Source organism: Haliaeetus leucocephalus, unplaced genomic scaffold (assembly GCF_000737465.1).
Source record: "Haliaeetus leucocephalus isolate CR32 unplaced genomic scaffold, Haliaeetus_leucocephalus-4.0 Scaffold450, whole genome shotgun sequence".
Taxonomy (NCBI): Eukaryota; Metazoa; Chordata; class Aves; order Accipitriformes; family Accipitridae; genus Haliaeetus; species Haliaeetus leucocephalus.
In genome coordinates, this window is record NW_010972886.1 from 13,609,807 (window position 1) to 13,635,925 (window position 26,119).

At 43.6% G+C, this 26,119-nt stretch overlaps 1 protein-coding gene across 1 annotated transcript in view; it reads left to right on the plus strand.

The window, feature by feature from the left end:
* Positions 1-9,035: 9,035 nt before the first annotated feature.
* PAK7 (p21 protein (Cdc42/Rac)-activated kinase 7) overlaps positions 9,036-26,119 on the plus strand; it is a 43,233-nt gene continuing 26,149 nt past the window's right edge. Inside the window, exons 1-2 of the mRNA XM_010574811.1 lie at positions 9,036-9,066; positions 12,942-13,156. Of these exons, the coding sequence (XP_010573113.1) occupies positions 12,953-13,156 (204 nt within the window). The 5' untranslated portion in view covers positions 9,036-9,066; positions 12,942-12,952. The remainder of the gene's footprint in view (positions 9,067-12,941; positions 13,157-26,119) is intronic.

The following is a 26,119-nucleotide window of genomic DNA, read 5'->3' on the forward strand; positions in this document are numbered from 1 at the left end:
TAAAACCTTTATATTGCCCCATGAAGCACACAGTAAGTCATGTCTGATGGCCAACCCAGAGCACCGACAATTTTCAGATCAGCTGAAACAAAATATACCAGGGAATATATTGAGTCATATGTCCAAAAATGTCAGCTTAGGTTTTTCCTCACATTTTGGAGGTTTTAACTTAAATAGCTTTTGAGTTTTATGTTATTCTGTATTTAAGAACAAAAGGAAAATGGTGAAAATGAAATGAAAGGTTTGGTAGGACAACGTATTTCATTTGACCAGTAAGAAAATATTTCTGTTAGGATCTGAACTCGTTCTGCACACTTATTTCTTATCTCAGCTAGCAAATTCTGCAGTCGCTTTTTTCACTAATGCTGATTCTGCTCCCCACCACCTGACATAACTGCGCATGTTTCCTTAATGCATTTTTTTGCAGTTACTTCCTCACTCATCTTTTGATTTCCAGGTTGTATCAGCAGCTTTGTTGGAGTTGTTCCTTAATGAAGTAGGGAATGAATGAATGAACAAACCTCCCTGCCCCTGGAAACAGCGGTGAATGCAATCAGAGTTGGCATGCAGAGTTTTTTTATTATTATTATTATTATTATTTTCTAATTGATGGTGTATTTTTGCTGCTCACACTTCAAGAAGGACCTGTAATCCCAGATGCAAATATGCTAAATTTGTGTTTTCCTGGGATATGAAGAGGGTCTGGTGGGCCACCGGCACCATTTCCCTGGGCAGGATGGGAGCCATGGGCCGTTGATTCCTGAGAGATGATAGCCAAGTTCTTCACCTCTGCACAGGCTCAGCATCTCCCCCTCTGTGGTGAATAAGACTTTTTAGAAAATATTGGAGAAGATTTTGCCTTCTCTCACAGACTCCTTGTTACGATGGCATTTTCTCAACAAAACAGCCTCCTTTGGAGCTGCTTGCAAAATCAGTCAGTCTGGGCTGTGGGCTAGGGAGGGGTGATGCCATGTTGTTCAAGCAGGAGCGTTTCTTCTGGGAGAGATTTGGCATTTTGACATAATTGTCTAAAAGAAGTTTGGAAGCTGAACCAGCTCACACACACAGGCATCTGCCAGCTTCTCTTGGTGTTTCCAGACCAAGGTTTCTGGGAGTCATCTTAGCTAGTCACATAGTCACCTGGCAACTTCCTTTCCTTGGAAGTGTCCTTTTGGACCATTTTGGATGAAATCCTTCATCCTGGAGAGGCAAAACATGCCCTTCCCAGAAACAGCATATGAATGGGCCCAGCAAAATGCAGTGATTCATGTGTGTGCATCCTTCCTCTGAAGGAAGGAATCTGAGCTGCTTTCTGTTGCAGCAGCATCTCTTGGGAGGTGGTGGTGGTAACCATCCAAGATGCAGTAACCTCTCCAGTTGATCAAAACCTACCTGCAGCCAAAAACTATTTCTATTTTTGTCATTTAAAAGCTGGAAAACAATAAAAACCTCACAGTAGTGTTCATCTTTCTGGATTTGTACTGATTTCCCAGAGATAAAAATGTGTGGTTTTTTTCATTCAGTTTGCATTACATTATGGGTTTTGTTTGCTTTTCTGTGGCTCGTCTCAAAACTTTCACATTGGCTTCAGAGATACAGCATAAAGTGTCTCCATTTCTCCCCACAACCTTAATCTCCCATTTAAACAGAGAACAGGTGAGACCCATCACTTCCAAACTGAGGTCTGGAGATGGCAAAATACAACATCTGCATGGCAAGGTCGCTTAGCTCCAAAAAAATCAGTGTTGAGGAATTCCTCAGCTGCAATTATTGATTGTTGTGGGTGATCCAAAGGGAGGAGAACTGAGCGGGCGTTGCTTTATAAACATTCAATGTTCTGTATAAAGAGCTTATGGTAAACTTTCTGAAGGAGGTAATAAATAGTAAGCACTAGCAAACCCTTTCAGGGATCAGTTCTCATTTTTAATATGGAAACCAAGTATTGCATGACAGCAACTCAGTAGATAATAGGATAAGAATTGACTTTCAAACCAGTTTCTCAGCACAATGCAGAGTGAGAAGACAAGAAAATATGTAAGGAATAAAAATTTAAAGTAGGATCTATACATTTGTGCTTTATTGTAGACTACAGAAATATTTTTCCTTCAGTTATATGTTAGAGTGACACAGAGCAAAACCTGCTACTAAGGTTGGAAACCCACAGTGATAACAACAGGCATGATTTTCATCTTCCAGGCACTTGCTGTGAATACATTAATCTATAGACATGTTTGTTTGCATTTTAAAGATATTTTGACATATAAAATAATCTGATCTTGTTCCATTTCTTGGATAACACAGGTCAGAAGAAGTGTTTCATCCTAAAGAATATTCTTATCAGAGGCTTGCCATTAATAATGCATTAGGAAGCATTTGTTTCTGCTGATCATTCATTGGTAAGCAATCTTTATTACAAACGTTATGGTAATAGAGCAATTCCTGAGAGCCAGCACAGCCTGTATTGTTTTAGAAGTAAAATAAGAAATGCAATTAATATTATTGTAGAAAAAAATCACCATGTTGAATGTGAACATACCAGTGAGGATTTATGGCAGGAGGTTGGCTCCAGAGCCCCCATCTCATTAAATGTGTCCCAGTGGCACGTGATGCTGTCACAGGCATGTGTCCCCCTCCGGTCCTGTTTGTGCTTGTCACCGCCCTGCCCTGTGGCACTCACTGGGTGCTGTAAAATAACCTGTGCTGGGGCAGGCACCCTCCTAGAGCCCCTCCTCGATGCAGTTTTGTTATGTTCATGGATGCAACCAGCACAAGATAAATTGGTTTTGAGACCTAGAAACTATTTTGCATCCTTTTTTTAAAGCAAAAGCTGTTTTTTTTACAAATTACCAGGATACATCAATAGTAAATACAGGACCAGCTGTGAGGAACAGCATGGTCTTGTGATTAGTCTTTCCTGGGAACTGTAAAAAAATGCCCTACCACAGCCAAACACACTTTGGTCGTTGGTATGTTTGTAATGCCGGCTTTGCAACTACCATCAAGCGTTGGGGAGGAAACTCAGTTTCAGAGGGTTGAAACTAAAGCTTTACATGCAAAACCAAAACGAGATGTTTTAATGACCCCTTCACTGTGCTACCAGTCAGTGCCAATCCATCTATTTTGCCCAGGCTTTGCCAGCAGACCCCGCTGAGGATGTGGCTAAAAATGTAAAAAAGGTGTAACCTGGTACATGATCAATCAGAACAATTTTCCAAGTGCTTTTCAAGCACTTTGCTCAGTCCTGTCTCTTGACAGATGTAGGATTTCATATTCTTGCAGTTCTTATCCTACAGTCACCCCAACCTATAGGAACTTTGATATTTACTAATACTAATATTCAGAATTAAGTAATATTTTTTCACAACTCTGGTTTTGGTATTTCCTGCAGGCTTTCCTGATCTCTCTGCTCACTCTGTCTCCTCTATTGGTATAACATCACTTTCATTCTTGATAGTATTTCCTTTTAGTTATTATTTTTTCCTAATTCAAAACATAGAAATAGAGTAGCTGTTTCAGACATAGACATAGAGTACCCACATCCTTTATAATATAGAATTCTGTATTTTAAAATAGTAATAATAATATCAACTCAGAAAAAAATACTACGACTGCTTTGAAGTTTCAGAAGTAGGTTGAGACTTGGGGTGTCTCATTTAATGGGTACCTTATTTAATACCTCCTCCCTGTGGGTGTCCAGCATTTCCTACAAAGTTAATATCATTAATTATTTCAAGCTGAGCACCCAAAGGACTATTTGCTTCTACAAACCTGGAATCTTCAATTGCTAGGGGCAGAAACTGAGTTACCTCCAGGGGTTGGTGGGGTTTGGGGGTTTTTGTCCTCTTTAATCTGCCGAGAGCTGTTGCAGACCAATTCACTGCAGGAACCTCTGTCTGTACGTTGCTATATATGCGTGCATGTGTATAAGATAATAGAGAGTGACTGACTACAATACGTGTGTTTAAGCTACTCAGCTGAAAATTACTGAGCATTAAAATCCACTGGGAATCACAAGACTTCTAAATTAGGAAAGCACATGTCAGTCACTGTGTGGAAATGAGTCCTCTTACAAGAGTAGCTTTCAATAAGAAGAATGGGTATTGTTCCCTGGAGTACATCAATCCTAGTTTGGCCACTCTGTACCGGCTTTTAGAATTTCTCTAGAAGCATGCATTGCCTTTTGTTGTTATTTTTTCCTGTATTTTGTTCCATTGTGCATTTCTATTAGATATGTCTCATGGGCCAGCTATCAAGAGACACCCTACTGTGCTGTGACAAATGAAGGCATTTTCAACCATAAACAAGGTATTGTGGGATTGAAAGGAAATGTGGACAATGACAAGTCCCGGACAGCTTGTAATTGTTTAAATGTATTTTTATTATATTGTGGGGTGACATGGGAACTCTGAAAAATTGGCTGATTTGACCTGAGGTTGAAGTGAGCAGAATGCCATAGGGTAAATGAGGGACTTTGGGAAGGATGGCATTTTTGTGTTTATTGGGTGTGGTCTAGTCCATCACTATATGTTTTTTCCATGATTAAAGCATGTATTTTAAAAGTGTTTAAATGACTTAGCAGTCTGTCACATCTCAAAAAATATCAGGCACCTTGAAAATCCATGGGAATAAGTTGATTCCTAGTGACTGTCAAGCTTTTTTGTGCCTAAACCTGATGCGGGCATACATTGAAAATGGTATTTCTGTACTTTCTTTGAATTAAGAAAGATAGAGCTAGTCTGGAAAAACTGTATGGCCACAGGTGATTAATTTTTCATCAGTAACACTATTTACATGCAGAAGAGCTTAGCCTGATGGTAGAAAACTCTCAGAATTTGGGCTGTATGGGCTGACTTAGTTAATTCAGAATTTGTAGATCCTTTTTATTGCTGCCAGAGTTAATGTTTAAAATCATCATCTTGATTCATTAGTAGGGTGTGTCAGAACATTTTCTAATGGTTAATTTTATTGTTCCCAAGTTGTAATGCTCAAATCATAATTGAGAAGAGCAGAGGGTTAAGCAGGGATCACGGGAAACAGGGTCTCTAATGAGACAGATGAACTGACCTGGTATTCTCCTGCATTTGGTATTGTCCATCCACATGACAAAACCAACAATATCCTTTCATGAGGTCTGAAACTACCTTGTATCTAAAGAAGTAATGAGATCTTCCTCTAGATAAGACCAGTAAATGAATGAATAAATACAAGGCATGACTGCAGGACCCACCTACCTGTGGTTTGAACATGTTCTGCAGGCAGCTGCCCCCCAGTTCCTGGGTACCCCCTATTCATCTCCATCTGGTACATCCAGAAGGGTCCTCTGGGAGTTAGGGAAGTATTTAGGAGTATCTTATCTGAGAAGTCAAACAGGATGTCTCCTCTGTCCCAGAGTCACAGTGGTGTGTCAGGCCTGACACGAAACCAGTGTGGTTTTTGCAAGCCTTTCCCTTAACTTTATTGGCTTCTCATTCAGTCCGCTCTGTTTTTCCAAGTATTGCTTCTTGTTTCATCTCCTGAAAAATAGGGTAGTGTTCTCTGTATTTTCAGTGAACATAGAAAAATAGAGGCAAATTCTTCTAAAAAATGCATACCTGCAATCAAGACACAGTTTTGTTTTTGCAAAGGAAAGGAAAGTCATGCTCTGATTGCAGCCAGCAGCAGAGGGTCCCCACCAAGAAGCTTAGAACCATCCTTAAAGCAAACAAAAAGGAAATACAAAACTATTGTTGTTGCTATTCCTTATTAAAAAAAAAAAGGCATTTTCCTTATTTTTATAGCTATATATATACACAGATATGTGTTGGTCTCCTGCTTGCCTCAGTAGCAGGGAGTTGCACCAGTGTGAGCTGAAGGAGAGCCAACGTCATTTTTACCTCTCACTTACAGAGTATTTCTTGGCGATTTATGCTGCCGTCAGTCCTTACCAGACATTTGCTTTCTCCTCGAGATTGAGTATCAGCCCAGCTCACATTTATCTGGAGTACTGGCTATGCAAGCTGGCTTGACACGTTAATTTAATTTGTGCTTCTCAATTCATACTCTTTCATTTATGATCAAATATTGGGAAAGGTTACAATTAATCAGAGTGCAGGAACAGAAGCTGGCAAAGCTAATGATGTATTACGGCATTTTGGTTGCTCTGGAGGGGAATAATTGAGGTCCTTGTGCTACAGAAAACTGTTATTAGTAAGTAAAAATTATCAAAGGAAAGCGACCCACACCAGTCTCCCATTTTGCAATCTGTGTTTCTAATGGTTTTCTTAAAAGTTCTTAAAAATGAAGCATTTTATTAACACTCTTGGCTGTAACCAGGTTTTTTGGCTGTGTGGCTGTCTTACGGGAAAGTGTGCCTTTTCACGGGGAGCTGGGGGGTTTGAGCTCTTGCTGTTGCCCCCCGCTCTGGGCTTGCAGATGCTACTCAGTGTGCATGAAGGCAATTTTCAGATGCTAATAGCGTGCCTGTCCCTGAGGGAAAAGGACTCTGCTGCTGCTGCTGCTTGCTCAACAGAGGAACCACAGGGAATTCCTGCAGAAAAAATACAGGCTGCTGGACTTAACGTGGTGCGCACTTCCTAACTGAAAATGAACTAACTGCTGGTTGTTTAAAAAGAAAATGTGTTGCTGGGCTGAGGCAGATGATGAACATTGAGCCCCTCCTGGGGGAATATTTACAGCCCAGCCACATGCTTGAGCAGCAGAAGGGTGTGCATAAGAAATACTTGCAGGCTTCCCGGGGCAGCTTGGGGTTATTGGCAGGTGCTGCTGCTGGGCACAGATGATTTGCTTGGCTTAGTGGGACACAGCATCTGGCTGCTGAAATACTATAATGAAAAAAAATAGGGTTTGTGTAGCTATAGTAAGCAATCATTAAAAACTCCATTTCTAAGTAAAAATACCCATCTCGCTTTGTTGTTCTAGTTACTAACTTTATAAAGTTATTGTATGTTTTTATGTATGGCAAAATTTCACAGACCTTTGCTCAGTATTAGTCTGTTGGGTCATCCGGGATGGCAAGTGGCATTGTCAGTGCTTAGTGGATGCACTTGGGACTCCCTGGTAGTTTTCAAGATTACAAGACAAAGTAAGTCTTTCCAACTTCCCTAGTTTTTAATCTAAAAGAATAGCTACTGGGAGGGGAAGAAAAAAGTGGCTCTGACTTTTTCCTCATTGGGAACAGTCTGGCACACCATAAGTCAGGCAGAGTTGAGCAGACTTCTCCCTTATTTGGTGGGTTGACTAGATGACTCATATTTAGGATATGATAAAAGATACAGAATACAATTAACCTTAGGATTGAAGGTATCCTTTTTTCCTTTTATTCCAACTGCCTCGGGTTTTACATGCTGTAAGTGCAAAAATCTGTTCTTTGAGGCTCTTTACATAAATCTGGACTTTCAGCTTTTCAGTTCACCAGTCCCCCTGAGTGTCCCCTGATCTCACGTACAGGGGAGGGACAACCCACCACAACCCCAGGATGGGGCCAAGTGTATGAGACTGAACAAACAGAGCAACCTGTCACCTCTGAAGGTGAGCTCTAGGGTATGAGCTGGGCAAGACTTTAACTTTTTGTGGGAAAGCTATTGCTGGAAACCTTGCCCTGAGCACAGACACCCTCATGGGAGGACCTGAATGGGCTCCCCTGGCACCCAAAATAATACTGCCACCCTCTTGCTCCAGGGTAGGGCTGTAGGATACTTCTTGCTGGAAAAATACCTTCATTTGTGACTGGGAGGCAGCACAGCAATGGTGCAGTAGTTGATGGAGTGGATTTGCTTTGCTGGTCTGTGTCACACACCTTGCATGGACAGTATCTCGGACACAGGGAGTTTTCTCCATGTGTGGGGACTTGATCTGTTGTTGAAGGTCACATGTGAAATTTGGACCTGTTTGGGAGTCCATAGCACTGTGATTCTCAGTGAATTATTTCTGTGCATAAAAAGGAGTGAAATGAAAAGGAGCCAAGTCTGACATAGATCTAACAGGCAGGGTGTGCTGATTAGCATGTAATTCAATTTGTTAGGCGCTACAGTAAACAGCATTAAGTGCAAAATGCAGTGATTGCTCCTAATAGCACCCTTTCAGCATTACCTCGGTTCCTGCAGCAGCTGGATGGAGCTGTGTTACGACTGTTCAGCAGGCACCAGCAGAGCTGGCAGTACTCCTTTCTTGGGCAGAAGCTTGACTAATGTAAATACTGCCATTATAAAAGGTTATGGGTAGCTGTATCTAAAGAGCACAGCTCAGATTTCTCCTGCTATTCCTACTCCTTCCCCATTCCCCAATGGCACAGCTGGGACCAGCACCGCTGTAGTTTACTCGGCCATCATCAGCAGGAGAGGTGGTACTTTATTCTGATTTTCTCTACCAGTATTGTGTTTTCCTCCAGTAAACGTCATGACCATATTTTTTTCCATCATGGCTTTGGTAAAGAAAGTCCTTTGTCTTTATTCTTGTGCCACGGTTGGACCATGGGTTGGAGGAGCCCCTCAGCATTGTGGCCCTGAGCTGAACACAAAGTTACCTTCTGGCTCCCCCACCTAAGAACAGACTTGCTCTTGGTCTCATGCTGTCATGCTTACTAATTCTTTGTTTGCTGTAACTGTAGGACCACCTCCTTCAAACATCCTACTTACAAAATTAATGTGCTGCATCATTTCAGCATAAGGGCGAGTAAAGTCTTTCTGTAGGAATACACCACTGAAGCCGTGTAATGGTGAGTCCTGTTTTTTCTTCCCCCCTGAAGCTAGCTGAAGCCCACTGCCATCAACAGTAGCTGTTGTTAGTACAGGTTCCCCCAGCCCCTTGTGTTGAATATCACTGTGCACCACGTATGTACTGTTGAGATCAGCCAGACTATTCATTGGCAAAGCACATGCAAGTAGAGGACAGACAACCTGGTTGTGCTCATCCTCACAAAAATAGGAACAAATTACAAGTACGATACCTCTCATTTCCTCTCATTCTGTGGGGGTAAGCACAGGAGGAGCTGGACAGAGAGATGGCATTTGCGGAGACCTGGCACAATCAGGAGTATGTTGGAGGCTGTCAGGAAGAATTAAGTTAAGGGTGAGTGCTCTGGCACTGGGAGGATTGGGTGAGGATGCCGCACAGGCAGCTCCAAAGAGCTGCCCTGATTGCCCTCTTGTCTGTGGGATGTTTTCCTAACTAATCCCATTAGGAAATCAGGGTTTCTTAACAACTGCAAGAGGATTGCTGTTTTGCATGACAGAGAATGGATAGGTGCCTGAATGAACTTTAAGCTCATACATTTTGTACTCTTGATAGAAATTTCATAACATTTATGTTGCGCACGCATTATCCAACATCCTGGAAAGATTCATCATTTCTCTTCAAAGCACTTAGGTACCTCTTATTCCTAAAAGAATTTGATAAACCTTGAAGAGCTTTCTCATTTATTCACTTGTCCAGGATGTTTTCTGTTTCCACACCTGATTAAATGAGTAAATGCTTTATGTTTTGTATCATATCAGTAAAGCTATGGCAAAAATTAAATAATCTCTCCTTTTCTGAGGCCTGAGGATCAAGCACATTAGTGGGGACTGAATGAGGGCTCTTACAAGCCAGGAGCAAGAGGTTTCACAGGCTCATCTGCCCCAAACCCACATCCTCAGACAGCTAAAGAAAACAAGTAGCATCAATCCCATTCTTGGGGAGAAATTAGGGGAAATGAAGTTTCCTTGCAATTGCTCTCTATATTAGAGGGACCACAGTAAGGAGAGGTCAGCTTTGCACTGAAATGGGGAGAGCTTGCTGGCTGATGAAGCAAAGCAACAGTGCACAGCATTTATTATTGATACCCTTAAGAGCCAGTCAAGGCTCTGAGCCTTTTGATAGCACCAAGCAGCTGTTTGCAGAGCTGGTGGAGAGGCAGCATGGCCCAGGGCCAGGGCTGCTGTCAGCCAGGTTTCCTGGTCACCTTTTACAGGCACAGCCCCACAGGAGATGTTCTGCAGCCACTGAGTTGCATAGCATTTTTTGCTTTTGCCCGCATGGCTGAATCCATCCCTTGCTCTGCAAGGTGAAAGTATCGCTGTCTGTCCTGCTATAACTTCACAGTCAATTTAAGCTGATCTGAGCATGAGCTGCAGTCAACAGGTGAGGGGCACAAGACCCACTGCCCAGACCCCAGACACCATCCCTGTGCAAAAATGTGGCCTTGGCATTGGCTTTAGATTAAAATATTCTACTGAGAAAGAGGACCCAGTGGGCCAAATTTTGCATTTGCTTCTAGCTACAATGGTGTTGAAATATGAGACCACAATATATCAAAGAGCAATTTAAGAACAAGAAAGAGTAATATCTTGTTGAATGAATCTGCTGTATATTTTAAAAGAGACAATATGCAGTATGCCAGCTGATATGCTTTTATTTACCTGATGTTTGGGGCTCTGGAGGACTTCAAGCATCCAACAGCTGCATTAGGGTCCAAGTCCAGCAGGAAACCCTGCAAGTACTGGCATTGATCAGATGAAGTAGCACATGTCTAGAGCTGATGGTTTAAAATGTGACTCCAATACGTCTCATAGATTCAGTTCCCAGAGGGTGAATGAAATCAATCCAGTGCCATTGATCTGTAGCCGGCTGTGATTTGTGGAGCCCCACAGATGAGCAGTGAATACAAGCTACTACCTGAACTGGCAGCTGCCTCTGAGCCTTGAAAAGAAATAATCTTTGGCCAGAGACCAATCATGGTGGCTTTGGGTTAGGCTGGAAACACCTCTGCAAGTGCCACAAGGTACCCAACATGCCACTGACATTAAAAATAGAGATCACAGTGTTGGAAGTGGAAAAAGGACTAGAGAGCAAGGTGATCATAAGAGGTTTCAGGAGAGGAAGGTGAGGCAGATACCAGAGTTAACAGAGCTGGAGAGAGACTGTCAAAACAGCAGAAGATTTGGAGGGAGTTCAGAGAAGGGGAGCAAAGCCAGAGGGAGGTGTGGAAGATGAGACCTGTGAAGAAAGGCCAATGGGAGCAGGTCTACTCCGTCTAAAGAAAATACGCACCAGGGAGACATAATCACCTGCAAACGCACAGGGGGGACTTACAAAGCAGCCAGCAATCAATTTTCAAATAATGGACCTGATCCTTCAATAAACTAGTAAGAGGGAATGTGGGTGGAATAAATACCTGATTTATCATCCCATCCTTTTTTGCAGCGGCAAGGCAGCTGTATTTTCTTCCCTGAGCTTCTCCTCTCCACCTCCTGAATCATAAAGTCAGGGCAGCACCTTTACAGCTGAGTCTCTCCTGTGATACAAGAGGTTTTACAGAGCTGCCAGCCTCCTCATCCAGCTGCATTTCAGGCAGATGCTGCTCAAGGACTTACCAAGCCCTGCTTGAAATGGGCATGAGATCAAGGTGGAAGGCTATTTTGAGGCAGGAGAAAGCAGGTAGAGGACTTTTCCAAGACAGGACAGTATTTCATTGAAAAGCAACAGGACCTCTGTCTGTTTCCTTGGGACCAGGAGTTTCTCCTTGCCTCAGGCAGCAGGTTTCTGGAGTCCTTCAGAAATTCTGCTCTGAACTTGCCTCAATATAACCATTAGATTCCACTTTGTTGTAAGGTGGGACCCACCAAACCCAAGGGTTAATCCGGATCATGAGTGTATTGGCTGTTTCCTAGGCCAATAGAGTGAGCAAATACCTTCATCCCTTTCAGTTTGCAGTTCATGCCTCCTTCCACTTTACCTCTGAAACCTCTCTTGCCCCAGCTATCTGCCTGGGCTCCCTGTGTGCCCTGCAAATCCTCCTGCTGCTTTCCCAAGGCTCCTCGGGATGGGCAAAGCAGATGGGAGGAAGGCAAACAAACCCACTCTGGTCAGGAAATAACAACTAACATAGTTGACCAAAAAGGTCACTTTCTGTAGAGTAAGTACTGTGATGATTAGCTTTACCGGGCAGCCAGGTCGACTGAGGTGCCTCCAGCAACACACAAGCTGGGAAGGTCACATTTCCTCCAGCAAGCCTGCAGTTCCTTGCTTACATAGTACTGGGGGGACTCCTCTCTCTTCTCCACACCACCTGCACAAAGGCTAAAGGAGCTGATCCTTCCTCCTGGGCCTTAAAAGGAGTAGAGCCGTCACTGTAATGAATCCCACCTGAGTCTGCTGGCCAGGAGCCAGCAAGCTGCACCCTCCCAGGCATAATAAACCCAGGTGCTTCGGGCATGGGGTTCTCTCACAGCAAATTGTTTCTCTCCCAAAGGAGAAGTCAGGCCATGTAAATATGATGATTATAGCAGCTGATACCCGATACTGTTTTTAAGGAGGACCCTTTACGAGTGCAGATGAAGGCCCTTAGACCAGGCTGGAATTAGATTTGAGCTCTCTGTCTATTCGCATCACTGAAAGGGTGTAGGATTAAACCCCACTTTCACTGCTGCTGGGTGAGATCTAGATATGAACATAGCGGGGCTGGGCTCTCATCTGGGGTGGGTTGTCTTTCCCCCAAGGTCTGGCATATAGATTTAGGGTACAAAGCTGTGTGTGCATTTGCTCACCACTTATACCGTGTGCTGTCCTCCAAGCAGAGCTGTATGCTGCTGTTGGTAGATCTCAGGGCTGTGAGCTTTCATGGCATGCATCTTTCAGCATGAGCAGATCAGCAGAGAGAGGACTAGAAAGTAGGACCTGGGGCTTTCTCTCCTAGGAGTAGAAGCATTTCCTTGTTTCATAAGGTATTATGAACATGTATAGATTAGAGACGGGGTTAATTTCTTAAAATCTCAGATCCGGGAGAGGAGGTCAGATAAGTGTTTTCCTTGCGTAGATCTCAAAGACGGTATGTGCAGAGTAAGGTAGGTATTTGGCTAATAATATCTACTAAAAATATACAGTAGAGAGAATGGCTCTAGGTTGCAACAAGGCATAAAGATGTCTGTTTTTTTCTTTTCTTTCCGGTTTCCCTATGACTTCTCCAGATTTTTCCACCATGTTCGGAAAGAAGAAGAAAAGGCTTGAAATTTCTGGGCCCTCTAACTTTGAGCATCGGGTTCACACTGGCTTTGACCACCGGGAGCAGAAGTTCACGGGACTACCTCAGCAGTGGCACAGCTTGCTGGCGGACACGGCAAACAGGCCAAAGCCTATGGTGGATCCCTCATGCATCACTCCCATCCAGCTCGCGCCTATGAAGGTATCATGCAAAGTCACCTTTGAATTTCCTAACCTACCTTTAACCTTAATGAAGTACCAATAGTGTCTGTCCTGGGAAGCACACATGGCTGGGGAGTGTGCAACTACAGAGAGAGCTGCAAATCCAAATATTTAATAGTAGAGGTGAAAGGGAAATTGTTATATGTATATAACTTGTACAAATGTCGCAGAAGAGTGTGAGTCATGGGTCTTGCATGGGCCATGCCTTTGCGTTCCCGGGCTGCAGAAGAAAAAGCCACAAGTCCCGGTGGAGGCCCAAAATGACGCTCCTCTGCAGCATAAAGCTCCTTGATAATTAATTTAAGAATGGTGCTGTAGGCAAAGGCAGTTTGGAGCAAGGGAGAGAGGGAAAAGTATACCAAAGGAAGAAAATTAAATTGCTTGTTCAGCCAGGCAAGGAGCTCAGGCAGGGATCTCATTGCCACCCAACACTGCCTGGAGGGGGTAACTCAGGTGATGGAGCTGAGCTTCTCGCCAGGTGGTAAAATGAGGGGATGCAGCCCCAGGTTGTGGCTTGGGAGGTTCAAGCTGGACAGCTGGGGAAAAAACTTGGTTCGGAGGGTAGAGCAGTACTTGACAGGGCACCGGCACCGCTCTGGTATCCCCATCCTTAGAGGCTCAGGATTCAGGTAGACAAATTTGCCCTGATTTAGCAGCGTTTCTGGGATTGCATATCCTAACATCCCAGTAAGTCACACCTGTGTACTGGTGCTAGCCTATACCCCACCAGCCATGTACATCTCACTGTTATGCAGCTGAAAAATAACTTCAGGATTTCATCGTCATGTGGATTTTTCTGCAGCAGGGGAAAATCAGATGATCCTGAGAGCACAGGCCCTGTATTTATATTTGATAAGTGCTCTTTGCTAAATCTACATTTACTGCCTGCTCCTGAAGGACACTTATCACTTGCTGATCAGGACTGCTGGGTGTTGCTACAGGACAAGGGGGATAAAACCAAAGTCTTGATTCTTGCTGCAATAAAATATCTTACTGTATAATAAAGGCCCAGAATAATGAGGAAAAAGGTAGGCAAACCTTTTCCTGCTAGGGGAGGAGAGCAACTTTGTTCCACAGCCCTTCTTGACACCAAAATACCCCTGGGCGTTTTGACATGAATGCATAAAGATGTTTTAAAATTTAAAAAAATCAGTTTACTATCTTGCAGCAGTACCATCTCTTTTCTGCAGTTCTGGAGCCATAAATGCATAAGCTTATAAAGTTTTAAAATGTATTAGCTTTCTTAGCACCATACAGGCAATATGACTCTGGGTCTCAGCCTGAAAATGGACATATGCATAGCTTGATTCACGAGCTGAGTCCCATTGAAGCAATACACACTGCGGGGTGTGAAGGATCAAGCCCCAAATGAGGAATTGCCGCATTTTGTAGTAGAGAAAATCACTGTCAGTTGTTTCCAAGAAATTGTCAATTCTTGCTTTTCTGTCTGTGTATCAGAGGTCTACATAGGTCTGTATATCAGGGGTCTATATGTGCGCATATACTAGGGATGCACTTCTGAACTAAACCATCCTGTGCCAGGAAGGGGCTGGGGCCAGGAGCCAAAATGCAGCTCCCAAGACGAGCTTCCAGTGTAGCCTTGGGCCGTGGTGGTCCTTGAGGCAGCCATGCATCCCACGACATCTTCCCAGAATGCGTGTCCTGGGGGCAGGGTGCCTGCAATTTGGTCCCCATCTTGGCAGTGGCCATGGGGCTGAGCACAATCAAGTCCATCTGCGGAGGGACCTGCAGGAGGGGTTTGCTGCTTAGATGGAAGATGTGAATTTGGAAGCAGATTACCCAAATTGTAGTTAATTGCATGCCACTGCTCTGAAAGTATAGTTAGAGGAGGAAATGTGTTTAAGACAAGAAATTGTGCCTTCGCCCTCTGGTTACTTTCCCTGAGACTCAATTACAGCCTATTGAAATGGGCCTCCATAATAGTGCTAGAAAAAACAGGTTAGTTTTAATAGCAACTAAGAGGCATTGACTGTCATCTGAGAATTTGCTTTTAACTCTATTGCAAGATAACATTTTGCTGTATATTTATAAAGAATTAACATGCCTTGTTTTGATATAACTTAGCTTATGGAGGGAAACTGAGTTGTGGCCACTTTAAGAATATTTAATGTTGCTAAACTAGTTCAGCGTAATCATTTAATTTAGACAAATTTTTTTGTGTGCTCATGCACCAGCACCTTGAGTGCTGTTGGAAGGTTATTTAGGCACTGAGGACTTCATAACTTCAGTGAGAACTGAAGATTTAAAATACACTTGCAATTCATGAAGACAGAAACCAAAGGTTCCGAGATCTCAATATTGTTTACAACTTTTCTCTTTTCCACCCAGCAATAGATAGTTTAATTAACACACTTGTGAAAGCACTGAGGTTTAGCAGAATAAGATTCATAATTGTGTCCTGAGTCACAGTATTAAGTCAGGCTGGCTGAGGCATTTGGCCAGAATTAGTTCATGCCGTAGTTTCGAGTCATACAGCAGCTCTGTAACTCCTCTATTCTGCACTCCTAAATTTATTCTCTAATTACTTCAGTATATTGACTACCTGTATGGTGTGAGGCAGAAGTGTTCCTGCTAATAGGCGCTCCTTTGTGACTGAAGGGTAGCACAGATCATAGAGGTAGACTTTGAGAGTACAATTTCTTGGTTACAGAACCAGTGTTTGCTTGCTTTGGGCTTCACCCAAAGCTGAAGCAGAGGAAGGGAAAGATGTTTCTTGACTTCTGTAGGTTTTGCAGCTTTCCTGGTTAGTGGTGTTTGTTTGTTTTCAGTCTGCAAAGCAGATAGGATCTGATGGTACACAGTGTATCCCTTTGGGTAAAACCAATAAATGATAAATATTCTCACTGCTCCATCTATATTCAAAGGCAGCAGCAGCAATGACGAAGAGGCAGTGCCCTGGGCTCCCAAATATCCTGGGGGATGTCATCGCTGTGCCTCTGCGTTGGCTGGGATGAAAGGCTTGTAGTGCTTTTGCACGTGGGTGACAGTGGCTTGTCATGGTAATATCAGCATTTGAATCCAAACCTGAGCTGACTGTACAAATTCATTCATTTCAAGTACAAGGAGAGACAATAATGGGATTCCCCTTCTCGGTGTGGGTGACCCAGATACCAGCAGAGTATTGTGTATTTCAGATGCTAACACAAGTCAGTAAAATGCGGCAGAAAAATTCATGAAAAATAGGAAGCAACAGTGGTCTTGATAGGCTTGGGGTGTGGAGGCAGGGGGGGTTCAAAAAAGGCTGATGTTTCACCAAAAATTTCTCTGCATGAAAAATGTGAACCGCCTGTGTGTTCGTGTACTTAAAATAGGCTTCACGAAGTCTGAGATCCTGATGTCAGGCTTCACAGTCCTCTTGCTTCAGTACTTTGTAGTTGTGCCGTGTATACCCGGAGCTCATGGTTTGCATGTTTGCCCTCAGCACACAATATGCTTGGCCTGCCATCACTGTTACACTACACAGGAGCTTCAATTTGTTGCCACACTTTGATTTTTGGAAAGCTTCAGAATCAACTGAAATCAGAAACTAAGCAAATGCATTGTCCTTAGGCAGTAAAACTAATTCTTCATGGTTTTTCCGCTCTGCTCAAAATACTAGGAAAACAAACACCAGAACCCTTATTTGGGGGATTTTTGCCAAAAGAGCTTAGCATTGGCTTTGTAAAGATGCTCTGTTAAGATGCTTGAATGTCTGCTGCTGTCAGTGGGAGCAGGATGGCACTGAAGACTTGTTAAAATCTCTTCTCATGTTTCCTGGTGCAGCAAGCAGCTGAGCATCCTCACTTCTGCCAAGTTACTGGAGGAAAAAATGCCATTTTTTTCTGAAAAAACACCACACTGGGGTTATTCTTCAGTTGTCTATGCTGGTACATGCATGAAGCCTCCATCACTTTGCTTTTGTTGATGCTTTGGGTAGTCTTACCCATCCACACCATCAGCAAGATCAAGGTACCCAACTTGAGGATGACATACATGGTGGTGGGCTTGTCCTTGAGTAAAGAGGGAGGGTGCTGTGAGTATTTGGGTGGCCAAATATATAGAGGCACCAAGAGGACTGAATCCTTCCGGCTGGGACCTCTGCAAGTCCTTCTCCTCTGAGCACATTGCAATAAATCCAACCATGCTCATGTGGTGGAATTTCACATGTTTCCTGAATTTTCTCCCCCGTTTCCATCCCTCGAAAACACAGGATGTAAGGGTATGAGGGCTTTCGCTGCCCCGTGGTATCTGACATGCACCGAGATGAGCATTAGCACAGCTTGGCAATGCAGAGGCATCAGTGTTCAGCCAGCAAAGGCAGAGCAAGATCCTCAGCTTGACATTGATGCCGTATTGTCAGGAAAATGGAAGGAGCCTCTTCTGTGCTGTGTTGAGCTGCTTTAAAAGTAGAGGAAACATCGTCCTTTCTATCACTTCAGCAAAATGCCCTTGAATGCCCCACGGCTGGGCTGAGATGTACATTAATTGTGCCATCCATTAATTGCACAGTTCATTTACCTGGTGTCCTGCAACGTGTGGGTGTTGCAGGGCAGAGAATTTCTGTAGGAGACAGACTACAGAGTTGCTGGCTTTTCTGTCTCTCTTTCATCCTCATGTTTCAGTGGTCTAATCTATATGTTTTGTCTTAGTAGTTTTAGTTTTTCTCACTTCTGCACCTCAAACATTGACCTTGATACTGGTGAGTTAACTGTAATCTTTAAAACCTTTCTAAGTTTCTACTGCTATATTTCAGCCTTTCTATTACACAGGGAAAAAATAATCAGAAAATGAGTTACTGGTCATGGCCTTTTTAATAGCTCTGACATGAAAATCAAAGCTTCTGTTTACTGTGCATGTTGACAGAAGGAGAAGCAGATATTTCTCTTCCCCATCCTATTTGGCCTCTTAAAGTATTTCCAGCAATGAAATTCAAGCCTTGTTTAAGGTGTCATTTTCTTCCTACATTAACATGCTTTCCTTGCTTAGATGGAGGACACTGAGCATTTGCACAGAGGCGAGCACAGTGGTTCTGAGTGGCCGAAGACCTCAAAGAGGGGAGGTGGGCAGGGTCCTTGTCTGGGCTTGAGTGGTCAGAAATGTCCAGCTCTCATTAGATAACCCACAGCCCTCTCCTCCTGCGTGGAATTGCGCAGGGGAAATGCCTGACCAGGAAAAGGGGGATTTAGAAATAAAGAACTGCTCAGAGGCTTTGCCCCCTGCTTGGGGGCAGATGGACAAAGCGGTGGTTGTTCTGACCTCTCTTCCTTGCCCTCCCAAATTTCTACCTCTCCTTCTTGATAGCACCTTCTTTTTATTTACTCCTCCTGTGGTACCTCTGTAGATGGGACAGTCTGAACTTCTTGCTTGAAGAAGGTTGACTCCCATCCCACCAGGATGCTGTGGACCCATGGTGCTGCTCTTACTGGGACAGGACCTGGAAGGCTGCTGACATCTCGTGGGCCTTCCTTGTAACCACATCATGAAAATTCATGCTTAATAACTCATGTTTCCTAATCACACACTTTGCAATTGCACGCTAGGCCTGGCGGATGCTCAGCTGGGTGAAAGCTGGGGGTATCTTCAAAAAGGGCAAGAGCCAACACCTTGCAGCATAGGAAATTCTGGGTGGAAGGGAAATGTCTTGCCAGCAAGCGTGGTTGAGCAGCAGGACAGCAGCCTGGGCGGACTGTGGGATCTCAGCCTTTGGAGAGGGCAAAATTTTATGGACAATGCCCTTAGCAGCCTGACTGGACTTTGATGTTAGCCCTGCTCTGAGCAGGAGGTTGGACTGGATGACCTGCAGAGGTCCTTTCCAGCATAAATTCTTCTTTGATTATCTTAATCTACAAGTGATTACGGTCAGATTTGCAATAGTCCTTTAAGGCAGCCCCACTTTCAATTTATTTTGATCACTAAAGAGGAATGCGTTTGATGCTACATGGTGCCAGAAGAAACTACTGCAACATATTTAAGTAGAAGCTTTTCTTTCAAAGGGATAATGCATCACTCTTGAGGGCTATTTGATTTACCATGTTCTTAAGTGGCAATACTGCTTCAGTTTATCTCCATACCCTCCCTGTACAGATATAATACAAATATGCCACCTAGTGTCCATGGATGTGTCTTACTGTGACATTTGCTTGGTGTGAGAAGAGCCAAGTTGCTGATTTTGTGTAATCTTGCAGGAAATCTATCACTGTGCAAATAAAAATCGGCCACAGTATGAATAAAAGCAAGAAGTACACAGCTCAGAAGGTTTTTATTATTTATATCACTAGGTTAATACCTTTCTCACATGTACTACATGTACAAAGGAAACCTTTGGTTTTATTTCTGATTGTCTGATTTCAGAAAATTACAGGTTTTTATGTAAGTCCTTTAGAAGAATATTGCTGCTGCCTGTGAAGTTGAGTTCGAAAAGAGAGAAAATGCTTGAATAAAAGAATAGGAAGAAATTTTTCAGATCAGTAGTTCATTTTATGGAAAATGCAGTTTCACTGTAAGGAGTGTCAGCTGGAAGAGAATACACTTTGGAGATCAGAAATTGTTTGTTTCAGGTTTTTCTGTCAAAATATTTAAATATTTTGGTTTCAAAGATCAAAGCAGCCTTGGGTGTGAAGTGCCCCAGGAAGCAACCCAGAGCAGGGCTGTTACAGCAGCTTGTCTTCTGGCACCACCATGGCAGGAGCTGCCTGTCCCTCTCCACCAGTGGACCCTGAGCAGGGCAGTCAGGTGAGGTAAAAAACTGCTGGAGGACTAAAGTTAAGGGAGAGGAGTGCTATTGCTCCAGTAATACAATTTCTCCTTTCCTTGGACCCTCCTCAGGTCTTCTCCTTACCCATATCCACATACATTCAATGATGTTAATACATCATCATCTCTGTCAACAGTGCATGAACTGGTGCATGGATTTTTTACTCAGGTGTCACACTGGCAGCCTAGAGTCATCATAAAATGAAGCCAAGCCTGTCCGTGTTTAAGAGGCATTTGGACAATGCCCTTAATAACATGCTTTAACTTGGTCAGCCTTGAATTGGTCAGGCAGTTGGACTAAATGATTGTTGTAGGTCTCTTCCAACTGAAATATTCTGTTCTATTCTATTCTGTTCTGTTCTATTCTATTCTGTTCTATGGAAGCACCTCTTTTTAGCTGATGTGTTGTCTGTTGTTCTTTATAGTTTTGAGTTTCTGGCTTTCTGAACAGCAAAGTTCCGATCAGCTTTTTAGCAGCAGCTCTCATTTTCATACCATTGCTTTTCAGACTGTTGAAGCACTTCATCCAGCCTAACTAGAAATTGTTTTTCTAGAGCCTCATTTGGAGAAGAAAAAGCAGCATCATTATCATTTCACATTGACTCAAAACACAAAATGTTCCTCAGTTTTTCAATTCAACTAATGAACCAGAAAATCAATTATTCACATAATTATTCTGACCAAGATATTTGTCCCTCATAATAAACCCCTCAGGTTCAGCCAGGTATGTTAGGAGGGTCTGTCTGCAGCTGAACTGCAGACACCAGCATCAGGGTTTACAGGCAGGACCTGGCCATCCTAGAGAAACACTGAGGTTGCCAGTAAAAAAATCTCTCCTAGCACACAGAATAAATACTGTAAGTGGCGAAACAAGTTTTTCACATTCCATCTTATTTCTATCCTTTAAATGTGCTCAGATGGCGCAGGAGTAATGCCTGCAGAAGTGTGGTTTTCAGAGGTGGTCCCTCTAGCTAAGACAGATAGCACTGGGTAGGGAACAATGCTTTGGTCCATGTTGGACCGTGTAGACAAGATCAGCACTGCAGGAAGGCTTTAAGTGCATCATTTTGCACCTCTGCCTTGGAAGGGTGGTAATCAGTTACCTGCTGATCCTGTCCATCATTTAAAAGGTCCCCAACATCCCCGAAGGAGCTTGCGCTACCAATACCCTGCTCATGCAGACACATGGAGGCAGGCTTGCGTGCACATCTGCGCAGTCCCACTGAGCTCATTGAGCTCTATCCCTGGAGTAGTGTCAGAGTTTGCTGTCTGCAGGGTGGACATCTGGGGATGTTGTTAAGAAATCCTTCATTATCTGAGTAAACTTTGTTCATGCAACAGTTGGCATTGATTTGAATTGGTCTGCTCACATGAGAAAGGAGTTACTTTACCTGGGCCTGCAGCAATAATAGACAATAATATAGATTACAGACTTCTGTGGGTAAAAGTAGTTCTCTCCGATATGATTAGTAAAATAATGTTTTTAAATGCTCTTTGGACCAGCATTGTGATTTTAAGTAATATTAGCATTGGAGGAATCTTGCAAGGGCAAGCTTTAGTTCTATTAATGAAAGCTTATGTGGGTGAGCAGAACTTTTCAATACGCTAAGTAAAGATTGAAAATAAATTTAGAGTTCACAGTCTACATCTGCTGAGGCAGACTAGCCTGCTTTAGAGCTAAAAAACCACGTTAACCTGTAGGTCTACACATAAAAGGGGCAAAGTCTCAGTGTCAGCATTTCAGAAATTGAATCTGGTCTCCTCTGGGAATACCAGACTGGGAATACTCTCCAGGTAGTGCTGTATAACCTGGAATGAGCCAGGAATTAGATCCTGAGCAAGGACACTCGTAATCGGGTTCTTTTTTTAACATGGAAGTTAGTCCCTGCAGACAAATTTATAGGAAACTGTTTCAGTAACTCCTCTCGCTGGCTTGCGTGCCCTGATAAATGAGCCACGCTCCCAGCTTGCTGCCTGGAGGTGAAGGGCTCTGGCTCCATCGCTGCTAACATGACTGTTGTTTCCTTCTCATTTGTTTAGCTAAGCTTTTTGCCTCCAAAACTTTCCCTGTGCTGACGCATAAGATCTCTGGGGCCAGAAGCGGGGCTCGGGCCCATGAAGGACCAGGCAGGCAGAGGTGATGCTTCAGGGCGGCTGCTGCAGCGGTAGGGTCCTTCTAGTTTCTGTACCATGGCAGTGATCCCCTAGAGCAAAGCATGGAAAATAAACAGTAAAATGTAAGCAGTAGATGCTTGCTTCAGTAAACATGTGGAAAGGCTGAATGTGTTTTACCAAGCTTCAGCCAAATAGTCGCTTGGCTCAGCTGAGAAAGCTGATGGAGTAAAACACCCTGGGAGATTTCTTATTTTCCATGGACTGAACGAACCTCCAGTAGTGCTACTGACGTCCCTCAGATATAAAGTTGGCGTTAATGTTAGAAAATCTCGGCTCATTTCGTCGGTGGCCGGCAGTGGGAAACGCTAGGTGGCAGCAAGAAATCTCTGGAAGCTCATCTCCCTGCGTGTCAAAAGCAGACCCAGACAGCAGAAGTAATGAGAAATCTGCTTGGGCATCCTGATGGCATTTGTTCAAGGCAGACGTTTTAGCCCACTTCCTAACAGGTCTGTGGAGGGGATTTCCATATAAAATTGGTCACGCAGCATTTGCACTCGCATCGGCACTAGGGCAGTGTTTGCTACTTCCATTTCCATTTAACCATGCAATGACAATAATCATTCAGTAACCACATTCTGCACATCTCCATGAAATATTTGTTCCTAAGTCTACTAATGAACTTCTTTGTGTCCATTGTACACCAGAACAGAAACCATTCTGGTTATAGTCCCACTAAATTAAACTCTATATTATAACCAAACAGCCAAGTTTATTCGATCCCAGCAGAGTTTAGCTCAAGAAGAGTAGTAAGATCAGGGGGCAAATAATGTTGCCAAGCAGCTCCCTTACTTGTGGAGCCAAAGCTCCAGGTGTAAATGTGTTTTTTTCTGTCTCCTGCTCTGACATGATTAGATCTGGGCTTTGGTGGCTCTCTAGGAATTTGAAAGTGCTTTGCTGCTCATTCTTTCTTGTCTTCCCCTTCACGCAGGATCCAATTACACTAGACAAGTGCTGTGTATTATGGGGGAAAAACGCTGACTTGCCTGCAGAGACTTTTAAATGCCTTTTCTGTTGTCTGTGGGATGAACTGTGCGGGCCAGAAAAAAAAATGGCATTTCAGATACAGGTCTTTGGAGAGAGAAAAGTGAACGGAAGAGAAATATTTAGGATGACCATGTCTGCTTTTTAATTGCCAAGATCAGATCCAACAGGCTTTAGTTAGCTATCAAGATCACAGAGTTAAAAGAAGAGCAAGAGACCAAGTGTTACTGAATTTTACAGTTTTGTACTCTGAACAAAACAGTAATTGCTATCTGTGTCCTAGTTTGCATTTAATAATTCCCACAGAGCACAGCACAAATGAAGATGCTTACTGCTACAACTTACACTTCGATATGAAGTAGCACTTTCCAGAAGCGTTGGGATGTATAGGCATAGAAAACTGGTTTAAACACACCAGCTTTTATGAACCACCCTGGGAAAATGCTCTGGGGCAGGAGATCGGGTCTGACTCCCATCCCACACCCTGGGCCGGGGGGAGCAGCCCCATTTCTCTCTTATCAGCAGTGCCTGCACGGGCTTCTCCTTCTTCCCGACTTTCCGTGTTGTCCAGCGAGGGTTGGAGGAAGGGGAGGGAGCAGCACTTTGTCAGGTAGATTAATTTATCAAGCGTGTCAGGACCAATCTGCCACTGGGGACAGAGTGCACTTGGTGGTGGCGCAGCCCAGCAAATCAAATCAAATTGAGATTACCCTAGAAATGTTTTAGCAGTTTCTTGTAAATGAGATATTGTGGTGCGGTGCTGGGCACTCGCTGCAGAGCATCCTCTGAAATCTTCTGCCTTCGTTTGTTCCCATCAAGAAGGTGTTTGATTTGCACTTGTTGTTTACAAGAGTGAATAATTAAAGCATCACATCAGGAAGCTCCTCATGTCTTTCTCTCACCTGCCTAACTGTCAGACTTCTGCATAAGGGGCGCTCTTTGCTCTAAGTCCACATTTGCAGGTGAAAATCGCTCTGTGGGAGTTAGTACCAGGGCAGTCCTATTGCTGCATTTCCCATTTAATAGCTGTCCTTGAAAAGGAAAACTAATATTCTTCCTTGGAAGAAAGAATGCTGCAATTTACAATGCATATGAAATTATTTTGTGTTGTGATTTTGCTGATACAAATTCCTAAATTCTCTGAAATCAAAGAGTGAGGTTTCAGAAGATGAAGGAGCCCATAATACTCAGAGACATCAATCAGATTAAAAAGCACAGCTTACATGTTTGTGGCCAGGAACCCACAATTTTAGTGAAGTACCTTGAAACTTTCTCACTATTTTTAAGGCCATGGGACTGAGGCATTTTTTGGCACAACACTGGCTGCAGGATGATTTCTCCTGCTGTACCTTGACGGTTCCTTCCCTGCCAGTATGGCCAGCATACCGCACACATCATCCCACCCTTCCTTGGTGTGTTAATCCCAAATACGGAGGGCTGTGATTGCAGTGACTGTCTCAACCCTGAGCGGTACTTTGCTGGGCTCATGGGAGATGAGCCCCATCGATCTGCGAAAAGCTGGTTGCATGGCGCTTGGAACTGAGGCACTCATCAGCATCTTCTTCTGCTCGCTGCCTTTGCCTGATGATTTATGAAGTGGGAAGATAATTCACAACCCCCGCACTGCGGCTTGCAGAGCACAAGGAGCTTCTTGAGCTGGCCTCTGTATGCTCTGAAACAGAAATGTTGACTTTGTCTTCAAACATCTGCCTATATAAAGCCTCCTTTGCTGTGGTAAATCACAGCAAAAAGTAATACAGTTTAAATTGTTTCTTCTAAATTATCAGACTGTCAAAATCCTCATTTTAATTAAAAGCGGGGAGATGACTGTGACTGCAGCAGAGTGACCCAAGAGCCTCTGCCCTCCTAAGCAAGTGCCCCACTGCCAGAGCTGTCAGATGAAGGCAAGTACTTCCCTAGCGTAAAATTTTATCACACTGGAATTTACTCAAGTATTTCAGAAAGCTCAATCAAACTGCAGCCAGAACTCTTTCACTGAGAAAAAAGCGCCAGGATCGTTAATTGGGTTAATGCTCCATCAACCTTGCATTTGTTAGTGGGCATGTTTAGGGCATGAGGGAAACCTCCGCCAGGGAAATGTCATCCGAGCTACAAAGACAGTTTATGCTGTGGTGCGACTTTATGAATTACAGACTGTCCCTCTCTTCAGGCTTTTTTAATTGGCGTTGTTGGTCGAGAGCAAACTATAGTCTCCATGGTGGCAGTCAGTACCCCTGTACCACGGTGGTCATTACAATAAACATACGTAGTGGTGAGCAAGACTGAAATGATGGGGCACTGTGTTTTACACTGCCCACCCTACTGTGGGGCTCGTCTCTCCGTGAATAGCCCACACCGACGCCTTTCTGGCCTCTAGAATAAAATCTGCAATGGTGCCATGCGCCTTGGTTGTAGAAAGACTATTTTTTTAAATGCATATCAGCCCTGGGAAGACTCACACAATGTTGTGCCCCACCGGATCCCAGCACTAATCGTGGATAGATGTAAAATACTGACTCTGTGCCATAGAAGCAGTGTCAGTGGGCGCCTCAGCATCAGCACCGCGTGGGAGACCCACAGCTCCTGTGAAGCGTAGTGGTAGGTTATGAAAGCTGAAGTATTTGAGGAGGTGGTGGTTGAGTGTTTAATTCTTGTGATTTCTCATGCCTTTCTTGAGAAAAGTGGATTTTTATTTTCCTCACAACTCCCCCACATAAACCCCCCAAAAAATAACAGTCTAGCCTGCAAATATTAGATAAGGACAACTGGCTGATACAATATTAAGGTTGATGACAATTGTCTTGTGGCTGCAGAGAGGGCTTCAGAAAACTCTATAGCCATTTGGGTTAGCCCCAAGCCCCTGTAAGGTCCTCTGTTATCTCACCTCCCTGCAGTTCCTCTGCCAATGTGAGTGCTTGCACCCAGTTCAAAGTGATGGGCAGCAGAGCCAGTTCACACCTGGTTTAAGATGCATTTTTTGCAATGCATTTTGCTTAGAAAGTGGTGATGCCAGAACTGAAGGAGGCATCAGGAT